Source organism: Mustela putorius, unplaced genomic scaffold (assembly GCF_011764305.1).
Source record: "Mustela putorius furo isolate JIRA1106 unplaced genomic scaffold, ASM1176430v1.1 tig00000430_pilon_pilon_pilon, whole genome shotgun sequence".
In the NCBI taxonomy this organism is placed as follows: Eukaryota; Metazoa; Chordata; class Mammalia; order Carnivora; family Mustelidae; genus Mustela; species Mustela putorius.
In genome coordinates, this window is record NW_025421377.1 from 18,590,885 (window position 1) to 18,603,322 (window position 12,438).

General features: G+C 34.9%; 1 protein-coding gene across 3 annotated transcripts in view; it reads right to left on the reverse strand.

Annotated features, from left to right (window-relative positions):
• Positions 1-9,203: 9,203 nt before the first annotated feature.
• UBA6 (ubiquitin like modifier activating enzyme 6) overlaps positions 9,204-12,438 on the reverse strand; it is an 84,376-nt gene continuing 81,141 nt past the window's right edge. For all 3 annotated transcript variants that reach the window (XM_004764305.3, XM_013062358.2, XM_013062359.2), the window contains one exon: positions 9,204-11,471. In XM_004764305.3, coding sequence (XP_004764362.1) covers positions 11,336-11,471 — 136 coding nt within the window. In that variant the 3' untranslated portion in view covers positions 9,204-11,335. The remainder of the gene's footprint in view (positions 11,472-12,438) is intronic.

Genomic DNA, 12,438 nt, shown 5'->3' on the forward strand with positions numbered 1-12,438 from the left:
CCCTAATCCTTTCCTATTTCTTTCAGTTGGGAGTTTGGGCCTCCCTTAGGTGGGTCTTCTGCATTTTTTTTTTTTTTTTTGAGAGGGGGGTGGGGTAGGGAGGGCAGAGGGAGAGGGAGATGGAGAATCTTAAGCAGGTTCCAGGCCCAGCACCTGCAGAGGCAAGCCTTGAACTCACAATCTGAGTGAAATCAAGAGTCTGACACTAAACCAAACTGAGCCACCCAGGTGCCCCTGGAGATTTTAAAAAATATTTTAAAGCAGACAATCATCCTGATTAGATTGCACCAGTTCAGTCTGCCTTACTCTTTGTGGGAAGAAGTTCCAGTATCAGTTCAGTTTTCCAAGCCTTTGTTATATTGGTTTGGGTCTGTCCAATGCATGTATGTATCAGGAATTGATCTAGGATTTAGGCAGTGGTTTATAGTTTAGTTATAAACTATTCATATATACAATAAGCTACGTGTATAGATAAACTATATATACCTTATATAGTTCAATACTTTTTACTTATCAAAGGCTTCGGTATGTTTTATATATTGTGTGTGTGCACAGCTTAGAGGGAAGCCTGGAACTTAAGTCACTTCATACACAGAACTAGGGGGCGCTTTTTCAGTTCTCTCACCTCTCCAGGGTTTCCCCCCCTCTTCTATCAAAGGTCCTTTTTGGGGCGCCTGGGTGGGTCAGTGGGTTAAGCCAAAGGTTAAGTCAAATAAATAAATAAAATCTTTAAAAAAAAAAAAGGTCCTTTTCCTGGTCTTCCAAAGATGGGGTTTTTTAAGAGTTGTAACCACCTGTGCCACCACATAGTTCTGTGGAGACTGGGACTGCCCTTGGAAGAAAAGACATTAAGAGAAGAGAAAGAAAAAACTAGTAGGAATTCCAACCCTTCTCCCTGCCAGACCCCACCCCTCCATTCTTTAGGCTACAGGGTCCAATTTTCCCAGGTTCTCTGGCCAGGAAAAGCTTTCTTTGGGGGTGCTTATGCCGTCCTCTGTCGCTCCGGTGCAGCGCCGTGAGACGGAGCCACCCTCAGAGCAGGGCCAGAAGTGGGGGGTGGGGGGAGCATGGAAATTAATAACCAAAAATTGGCTGTTCATGTAAAACATCAATGCTTTTATGAGACTGACGTGCTACCTACTGCGCTAACGAGGCACCTAAATGTCAATGCTTTTAGAAACAACCAGATTACTATTGCTCTGCTGGCTGAACTGAGTTAGCTTTGTGATCAGAAACAAATTATTCAGCCTCCCTGCACTTCAGATTCCCTTATTAAAGAGTGAGGAAGTGACCTATGAACACATAGAATTACATGATCACATGGAGAGAGACTTCAAATAATCAGACTATCTTCTGTAGAGTAATATATTTTCTTTGAAAAGCAGAAAGATGATGGAACAGTAAACTGGAAGAGTACATGATAGTGGAGAAAGGACTTAAAAAACCCCAAAACTACAAAACACCAAAACTCATCTTGACAAACAGTGCTTAAGCTTCAAGGAAACGTTGGGGATATGTACAATTGTTTTAGGGAGTTTGGACTCCATAGCTGATTGGGCACAGTGGGGATTGGGAGCCCTTAGCTTTATTTTGCCCTGAGTTAGGAAACGGAAGTTGTAGAGCATGTAAGGTTTAAAATCTGGAAACTTGGAGAAAATTAAAGAGTTTCCAGAAACATATTATCAAAAAGAAAATAAGATTTTTTTCTCTCTTTGATCCTTGATGTTAACCCATGTCAGCATTCAGCTTTTTCTTCAACACCAAAAGGAAAAACAAAAACAGAACCAAAACAAAGATATTTCCTCAGTTTATTTTTCTCAACTTCAGAACTCAGCAGTTTAAATAAAAGCCACTTTTGGGGTGCCTGACTGGCTCAGTAAGTAGAGCATGCGACTCAGTTTTGGGGTTGTGAGTTCGAGCCCCACATTGGGTATAGAGATTACTTAAAAATAAAATCTTCAACCAACCAACCAACCAATAAAACCAAAAGCCACTTTAAAATATGGTAGGGTTGGTAAATGGTACTAAGCTATTCAGGAAGAAAAAAAATGTTCCCTAGAGAAAATTTATTAGGAGCCAAATCGTAAGTCAAGAATAAAATAAAAATTTAAAAAGCATATGAATATTCATTATTTAATTAACAACATTTCCTAAACACACCACCAATGTTCTAAGTACAGCAGGAAAATCCATTCACATTTAAAAATAAAGAACTGCCCGGTGCCTTGAAACTGGTTCTTTAATTAAGCATTTCTACCCACAATTTTTAGGCTAAGAAACCACCAAAGAAGGGAGGAGAGAAAGGAGAAAAATCTGTATGTTGCATGAAAGTAAAATAGGAAAACTAGCTTTAAGTATCTTGATAGCTTATTTTTTAAAAGGAAGATCTTGCTGGTAAAGAAAATTACCTCTATTTTTCTGATCAAGTTGCTTACCTCAACAGCAAAATTAAACATTGTTTAATTTCATTATCTGAATTATTGATATTATTTATCTTGATTAGTCTAATCAATAGGGGAAACCACAGAATATGGCTGTGAGGGTAACTCACAGATACGTACATTTTATGTAATGATAGAAGTTGGAAACATATGGTCCTTTCTAAATGAATTTTTTTTTCTTAGGCTTCAGTTAAATGCATTTCCCTCTACACAATTTTCCATAGCAGATTCTCCTAAATTCTAGCAATGCCAAAAAAGCCTCAGTAGCTTTTGGTGACATCTGATTTGATGAACTTATCAAATATAAATCATTATAATATCTAGTTAGAAATCAGAGACATTAAATGTACTAGAAGCTCTTTTCTAACTGAAAAACTATGCCTCTTACTGGAAATAAATAAAAATGATCGATTTACATGTTTTCCCTGATGCTGTCATTTCGCTAGCTTAAAATCAATCCATACTTCTGTAAAAACATTAAATCTACAAAGATGGTAAAAGGGTATGTGATCACCCATTTCACAAGTACAACACAATAGCAGACTGACTTTAATCACACAGAATTCTTTAAAAATACTAATTCCTTAGACCCACACTACATCTACTGAATTAAATATATTTTCATTAATTTTTTTCTTGAAAAACAAGCTTCTAAATTGATTTTGATGGTCATCAAATTTGAGAATCACTTTTGCAATCAAGTAAGAGTCAAAAGGTATGGCTTATATTCTACTCCTGGTTCTAATTATTTGGTTGTTTTATTTGGCTTCTTTGATTCATCTGAAAAAAATTGAGTTAGGATAGACTCCTAAGGTCCTCTCAGCTCCAATAATTTATACAGATAGGTCTTGAAAGGAAGAGGAAATCAGGACACACATACACAGAAGACAATGTGAGACAGAGGGAGAAGATGACCATGTACAAGCTAATGCAGCCTCAAAAAAAAAAAAAAATCAACTCTATTGACATCTTTATCAGGCTTAGCCTCCAAAATTCATGAGAAATAAATTTCTGTTGTTTAAGCCACTTAGTCTGTGGTATTGTAGCAGTCCTAGCAAACCAACTTAATGAATTGTATAGGATGCCTGGAAGTATGCAGAATTCTAAGCCTCTCTCAGACTTAGAGAGTTCATTTTTGGGGATTATTGATCCAGAAATCTGCCTTTTTATCATATACAAAAAAGTCTGTTCTATACATCAAGTATGTGAACTATTTCTTTAAAATCTACTGTGATATCAAGTGACTCACTGATGCAAAGATTACAAAAGATCTATCAAATCTGTCTTATATTCTAAAGGGCCTTACGATTAAGTCCAAATATTGATAAATAAGAGACTGAAGAACTCCAAACTGCAACAATCTTAAAATATTAAGGGTAAATTCTTGCATTTTATGAGAATAAAGGGCTTAATATAGAATACTTAAAAAAAACAGACTCCTGAAGATGATGAGGCAATGTCGTTCACAGCAATAAAGTGAAAAAGAATGGATGAGGGACACAGAAACACTTGAGGGTCTGGCCAAGGAGAGAATCTAAAAGAGGACCACCAACAAAGTGAGCTGGGACAAACAACAGAAAAAGAGCCACAAAAACTGCAGAAATTGAAACTGGCAGACAAAGACCATAAGATGCCCCTACAGTTTAAATAATAGACATTAGAAAAGTTCTGCAGGAGATAGAAAACTATAAAAGGTAATCTAGCAGGTTTTTTTTTTTTTTTTTTTTAAGAACTAAACAGAACTTCAAGGACTGAAAAATACAGCCAAAATTAAAAATGCAAAACAGATGGCCGTAACATAAAAAAATAGATGAAGTAAACTAGAATATGGGCAGAAGAAATGATGCAGAAATAAAGCATGAAGAGACAAAAAGAACTGGCCAATTCAGAAAAGAGGGTTTTAAACACAGAAGGCAGAATAAGTCCTCTTGTGTTTTTAAAAATATTTTATTTATTTATTTAACAGAGAAAGGGAGAGAGAGAGAGAGAGAGGTATCAAAAGCAGGCAGAGAGAGAGGGGGAGCAGGCTCTCCACTGAGCAGAGAGCCCGATGTGGGGCTCGATCCCAGGACCCTGAGATCATGCCTGCACTGAAGGCAGAGGCTTAACCCACTGGGCCACTAAGGTGCCCCAAGTCCTCTGTGTTTAATGAGAATTCCCCACAGAAGAGAATGGTTAAAGAGGCAATATACGAAGGAGAAGTATCGAGACTTTCTTAGAATTAACAAAAACCCAAATCTAGATTCAAAGAGCTGAATAAATCCCAAACAAGATTGATAAAAGAAATCCATATCTAGACATATAATAATTAAACTTTGTAAAATGAAAGCAGATAGGTATTTCTTTTAAAGCTGCAATGTTTAATTTGCCTGATGATTGACTCAATAGCAACAGGGGAAGTTTAAATAGAATAGATAAATATCTCCAGTGAAAGATAATGAAAGCCAAATTAAAATTTTACATTCAGCAAAAGTATCTTTGCAGAATGAGGGCAAATTTATTTTCAGACAAAGAAATCATAAGCAAGTATGCAACCAGTGTACTTCCACGAAGTGAAATTCTAAAGCATTTCAGGTAGGAAGAAATTCAGCCCAGATGGTAAGCCTGAGATACAAAAGAAGAATAAAGAGCAAAGAAGGTGAAATATGTATATGGGTAAATACAAACATTGACTTCATAAACAAAATAACACAATTAAAAGACATTTATGTAAATGAAAACAAAATTAAAGTAGTAACAGAAATAAAATACATGATCATTCCTAGCCAAACTAGGAATTAGAGTAGTTATTATAACAACAACTGTGTAACAAATAATCCCCCAAATTTACTAACATAAACCATGCATGCTCATGGATTCTGTGGGTCAAGAATTTGGCAGGACAGAAAGGATGGTCTGTCTATGCTCCATTAAGCTTGGGAGTTGGAATCAGCTGAACGTGCTTAATCATGTTAGACACCTGATGTTGGCTGCAGGTTGGGGACCTCAGTTTCTTCATGTGGGTTACTTTAGGCTTCCTTGTGACATGAGGTCTAGAATCCAAGGGTGAGCTTTCCATGAGGGAGAGCGCAAAGCAGAAGCCATATAGCCTTCTGTGACCTAACCTGAAAAATTGTACTTACGTATGAGGCATTTGGTTGTATTAGTTAGGGCAATCATAAATTCTTGTTCAGGTTCAAAGGAGAGTGAAAATAGACGACGGTCTCTTATGAGGGTTTGAGGAGGTTGCAAGATTCTAGAAGAGCATGTGAGACTGGAAATATTGTTGTGGCCACTTTTGAAAACTGTCATCACCAAAGTAAAGATAATAATTAAAATTTCATCTGGTTTAACCCGAATGTGCAAACTGTAATACAGGGTAATCGTCAAAAGACAAAAGGCACTGAACTAGAAAAGAGAAAAAAAATGTGTATAGCTTAGGAAAAGAGAAACCATATCATGTATATTAAGAAAGAGTTTAACATAAAGAATTGGTTAAACAGGTTTGGGAAAATAGCAGCAAGGGACACAGCTATTAAAGGGAAGAGGGTGACCTTATCAGAACCTGGAAACCTAGAAGAGATACCCTGCTGAGTGCCAGAGAAAAGCTAGAGCCCAAGAACCTCTATTGAGAAAAAGAACCTCTATAGAGAAAAAGCCTCTATTGAGGTGATGCTGACAATGTCAGGAAGCAAATGGCAAGGGTAAAAATCTCTTTTCCCTTGTGCCAGCTTCCCAGTCCTCCTCTTAGTGCCATCTATTTATGGAACATAAAGGAAGCCAAATGGCAAAACAGAAATGCAGTTTGCAAAGTTCCAGAATATGAAAGGGTATCTAGAGTTAAGATGTAATATTAGTAATCGGTGCATATGGAACAAAAAAAAAACTATAAAAAAATTTTTTAAAAGGCCAGAAAATAGAGACAAAGAATCATAAAACTGGCTAAACAAAAACAAACACAAACAAAACAAAAAACAAAAGAAAACCAAGAAAATCAAACCAAATCCCATAAAATAAAATGTCAGAACTAAACCTAAATACATCAGCAATTACATTAAATGTACATGGCCTAGGTGTTTCAGTTAAAAGGTAGAGTTCATCAGACTGGGTTAAAAAGAACACCTAAAATCTAAACTCTATGTTTAGAAATAATGTAAGATAATGATTAGCCCAAACAAAAGAAAAATAAAAAGAGGCCCACAGGAGAGTTCCAGATTTGGGATTAAACACACATAATAAAATAATGCTTTTCATGTCCAGGTAAATAAAAGATTAAAAATTTTAGCAAGATAACTGGAAACTGCAAGAGTGACAAAATTTGCATATTTTTAATTAGAAACTGGAGAACTGAAAACACAATGGGCTAAGAATAACCAAGATACTCTTATAGAACAGTAAGTTGGGAGGACTTGTTCTGCCCAATATAAAAAACAATACATCAGTTACAGTGATGAAAATACCAGACTAGTACAGGGATAGGAAAAAGAAACAAAAATTCAGAGATAAAAACATAAATAGATATATGACTTTGGCGGTAATGTAGAAGAGTGGCAATGCAAAAAAGAACATACTTCAGTAAAAGGACATATTTCATAATTTAATAAATAGTGGTGAGGCACTTCCAAGCATACACAAAATTAATTCATGAACTGAAAACTGAAAATGTGAAAGGCAAAGCTAACGCCTTTAGAAGACAATATATAGGTAAGTACATTCATGACCTTGGATAGAGTACAATATTTTAGGCAACTCACAAAATACACTAACCTTAAAACAAGAGTGATACCTCTTTTAGCACCTAACTATTGAGAAACTCTTTTTAGCAAAGAACATCATAAAGAGGGGAAAGGGGAAGTCAGAACGGGAGAAGGTATTTGGAAATGTATAGCTAACTAAAAACATGATTTATAAAGCAACGAGGAAAAAGACTAAAGACTAACACAATAGAAAAAGGGGAAAAACAACTGAGAAGACACTTTGCAAAAAAAATAAAGTATAAGTGGCCAAAAAACTTAGAAAAAGGTGCTCAATTTCACTCAGTATCTTGCAGTTAGGGAAATACAGAGTAAAACTTCAATGACATACAACTGCATGTGCACCAGATTCACAGAATTAAAAAAAAAAAATCTGTTAAAACCAGTGTCAAGCAAGGTGTGGACATACAGGCTATCTCTAAAGCTAAGGCAGTTCTCTGTTATTGTCCAGTAAAATTAAAGATGTGAATACCTACGACCAAGTAATTCCATTCCTAGGTATATTACCTCAGTTGCATTAGGAAATACATACAATATGTTCAATGAAGAACTGTGATTGCCCCAAAATAAAAACATCCCATAGTCAATACAATGAATAAATAAGTTGTGGTATATTAATGTAAAAGTAAACTATATAATGATGGATAAAGTGTGACTATGAGCAATACAGATGATTCTCATGTTGAAGAAAGCAGCAGGCACACACACACACACACAAAAATACAGTCTGATTCCATTTACATCAAGTTCAGAAACCAACAAAAAGTAAACTATATTAGTAAAGTACATGACAGGTGGTTAACATTATAAATAAAAACAAAGAATTATCACAAAAGTTAGAGAATATATGTAGGGAAGCTGGTGGCGACTGAGAAGGGACTACAAGGTACATTTCTGGGCTGCTGCCAATGTTCTATTAATTTGACAGGTGGTTATACAACCCTTACTTTAAAATTAATTCTTAAACTGTGTATTTATATTCTATATACTCTTGTATATATATATTTCTCAAGTTAAAAAAACAAAGTTAAGAGATGGCAAGATAAAAAAGAACACTAAAAATTACCTATTAATTACTCTAATCCCCATTATTTCAACTTCCTCACTTCGGTTTGGATTTGTTGAAAATAAAATAGTTAAACCCATACCTACTGACTGTATATAAAATGATTATTTACTTACAATCACAATGAATTTTTGTCATTTTAATTTTTGTTCATTAAAATTGAACTATTAGGTCAAGAGATTTCTCCTTGGGGCGCCTGGGTGGCTCAGTGGGTTAAAGCCTTTGCCTTTAGCTCAGGTCATGATCCCAGGTTCCTGGGATCGAGCCTCGCATTGGGCTGAATGCGCCGTGGAGAGCCTGCTTCTTCCTCTCTCTCTCTCTCTGCCTACTTGTGATCTCTGTCTGTCAAATAAATAAATAAAATCTTAAAAAAAAAAAAAAAAGATTTCTCCTTAAGATCTCAGAAGAATCATTTTCTGTCTTCATTTTACTAATTATAAATTATTAAAAAAGTGGACTCTAAACATTGCTGACTTTTATGCCTTGTCACTGGCAGCACCAGGTAGTGTTATAATAGACAAAAAATAAAAATGAAGACATATATCTATTTCTAAGTTCTAGCTTTGGGACAATTTAGAGGAAATTACTGACAAATGTCAACAAAGTTTTGACTCTAAAAAGGATTATACTTTAAGGGTGCCTGGTTGGCTCAGTCGGTATAGCATGTGACTCTTGGTCTCAGAGTTTTGAGTTCAAGCCCCACACTGGATGTGAAGCCTGAAAATAAAATTAAAAAAAATACCCTCCTCCAAATATATATGGTTTTACACAGTCACCATTTTTCAATTGTTTTAACAGAATTTCCAGAAGCACTTTTAAGTAATGTTCCTCTATCCTCAGTGACTGTTACATCTGCATGATTGCAAAACTTGAAAATCAGAAAACACCAAAGAAACATTACCCACAAAATGAACAGCAAAGTTGGAATCTCTGGAGTCAACCATGGAATAGGATTTACAAAGATACTGTCAAATTTCTTAATTTATTTTTAATAAGTAAAAAATCACTCAGTGGTACCATACAAAATCAAATAATTTTTGCACCTAGTATTTTCACCAAAAGTGATCTCATGGTACAGAAATAAAACATAATGAAAAAAAAAACCGTCATTAACTTCACACCTGGCTTTCAAGCTTAGTAGAACTGAACAGAGATTATTAATGGCAATTACCATTACCTACTGGGGGAAAAAAAGGCAATGATAAAATGGTTTCAGGTGTAATGTCAAAATAAAGTTAATCCTTGTTGGTTTTGTCTATTGAAGCACAGATCACTATAAATAAGAACTGATAGCATGGTTCCAAATTTACTTCTGAAAAGGTATGGAGACTTAGATAAAATATAAGCAAGCTATTAGATCATAGTTGAGGGTTACTGAATGGGTACCTGGAAAACATCAGTTACTATTGTACAAAGCAAAGTGAAAATGGGGAAAAGGCTTCTTACAGAAAAGTCCTTTTATTATTGCTAGCATCAAGAGTTCCAAGACAGAGAACCCTGATGTTCCTGAATTCAATTTTAAGTAATTTTAAACATTATACCTGAATAAACATTACTTATTTCAAGAGTATCCATTTCCTTTAAGTTCATCCCGTCCATCTATCCTTGCCTCCAATGCAGAGTATCTTTTTTTTTTTTTTATTCATACAAATTCACCTTCCAATCCCAAATAGAATTTTCCCAATTGGATTATACTTTTACAAAAGAATGAAACAATACAGTTGGTTGACAAAGTAATTTCAACTATTTATAAATGAAATAAAAGGGAAGTTAAGTAGGGAGTATAAAAAGATACCAAAACAGGAGTAATACTGATGTAAATCTAGTCTTGAGTTTATCAAAGTACCTACTAATGGCCTCAACAGATCAGACTAAAAGCAGCTAGAAGGAAGTGACTTCCTGTGGTTACAAAATGCCAGTAGCTTTAGAATGCATGACAGCCTTAGAAATAAAATACTTGCTGTTTTTACCAAATTTACAGTGTTGAGTACATTTTACATCATTTTAATGAAAGCATTTGTATGAATTTTCTGTAATATTTCCTACCAGAAAACAGTTTCTATCAATAAAGACCTAAAAAAATAAATTTTTATCTTTGTCAACTCCCTTTCTGGGAATGCAGAATAAAATAAATGTTTCCCTTTAAAATAATTTTATTTTTCTATCCATTAGGTTGCTGGAAGAAAAAAAATCAAGACTCAACTAGTAATGATTTCTTTTAATTTCTAGTTCTCATCTACTTCTAAGGACACTCCCTTTACAAAACCTTTTAGTCTTATATACTATGACAATCAGGTTTAGAGTTCCGAATAAATAAAACAGCTACATTAGAAGGCATATTGAAGAATCAAATGATTAGCCACATTTAGCTGTTCACATTCATGGATCCTCTAAGAAGGCTGTCAGAGTTCATATAATACTGTTAACATTTAATACAAGTTAACATGTGTCATCTGACCTACTGCTCATGGGTTACAACACTGATGCTATCAACAGAGATCCTGATTTTTGGGAGATAGTGATATTAACAAACGCCAGTTAAATTAGCAGGACAGTAAACTGTAACTGTATGTACAATTTAAAATGGCTGCTCTTCATTTACTGCTACCATCTCTCCTCTTCTCAATGGTGTTAAACTCAAAAGCCTAATTTTAAGAGGTGCGGGGTGCCAAACACTACTTGTGTAGAAAAATTGGGTCTCAAATAGTGAACAACAAAATTCACAAAAGATTAAACTTTTTGGATAGTTGCATTTGTTACTTTCAATTTCTTGATCTTTTATCTCTTCTGGTGATGGATACATACTTTTTTCCTTTTTCTTATCCAGAGATGTTAATACACACATTTTTTCTAAGCATTATAAAACGTCAGTCCAGTTCAAAATTGCTTGTGATCATATCTACATATGAAGCACTAGATAAGTACAGATTATATTCCAAAATGCTTTAAAATTCTTCACTGTAGTTTTCTACTGATGTTTCCCTTAAATTAAAGCTTCATCAGAGAGAAATCCATAGTATTATGAATTGATTCCTGAATTAAATGCAATCTTTCCAAAATCAAGTAGTCCCGGAGTAAATTTACGACAACTTCTGTTAATCAGTGTCATGACTAAAATAGTATCTTACTGGAGGTCCAGGCAAATCTTCATCTCCATCAGTGTCTGGAGCAAATGATACAGTAAGATCCACATATTTCTTTTCAGTAGAAGGTTTCACAAGTTTATGCATTCTAAGAAAGATAATCAACGACAAATAATTTGGTAAATTCTATAAAATGAGAGATTTGCTGTTTAATGTTGCCCAGAGATTCCAGACCTGTGTGCCTAGACTTTATATTTATTTTTAAATCTAATAATCCACCTGCTTTCATATATTATAATTTTTCTTTACTAAAATCTCTAAACTCAAGACATTCATTTATCTAACAGTGAATCAGTCTAGACTACTAATAGTATTGGTAAAGGATACAGACCATTTGTTAAAAGACAATCCCCACCCACAAATCCAAAATGTAAGCAATGTTTTTTAAAAACAGATACTCCTCATATTCCCTAAAGTGTGGAGGCATCATAAATTCTTCTCAAGCATTTCTATGTAAAGAGTAAAAAGCAAACTAGATTGAAATCTTCAAATACAAGCTAATCACAGTGAAAGACATTAAGTTTTACCTTTCTCTTATATCCCATTCACTAAAAAACCACTTTGCTGTTGCTATTGTCACTGATACGGTCTTTTTTTTTTTTTTTTTTTTTTTTTAAGATTTTATTTTATTTGCCAGAGAGAGAGACAGAGAGCGAGCAAGAGAGGGCACAAGCAGGGGGAGTGGTAGGCAGGAGGGAGAAGTAGACTCTGCTGGGCAGGGAGCCTGATGTGGGACTTGATCCCAAAACCCTGGGATCATGACCTGAGCTGAAGGCAGATACTTAACAGACTGAGCCACCCAGGCATCCCTGTCATTGAAACTGCCTTAAATCAAGTTATTATCTGTATATCCTTAGATTAGTAGATTAGCCTTGAGCCCACTGCCTCCTACCTCCAATCTACTCTGCTGCCAAGATCCTTCTAAAATGTAAATGTGATTTTACTTTCTTGCCTAATAATGTTATATATCATATGCCATGTACCTATCTCATGGCAGGCTCTGAACTATGTGATTTATTTAAACCTCAATAATAGCTCTTCCCATTTTACAAAGA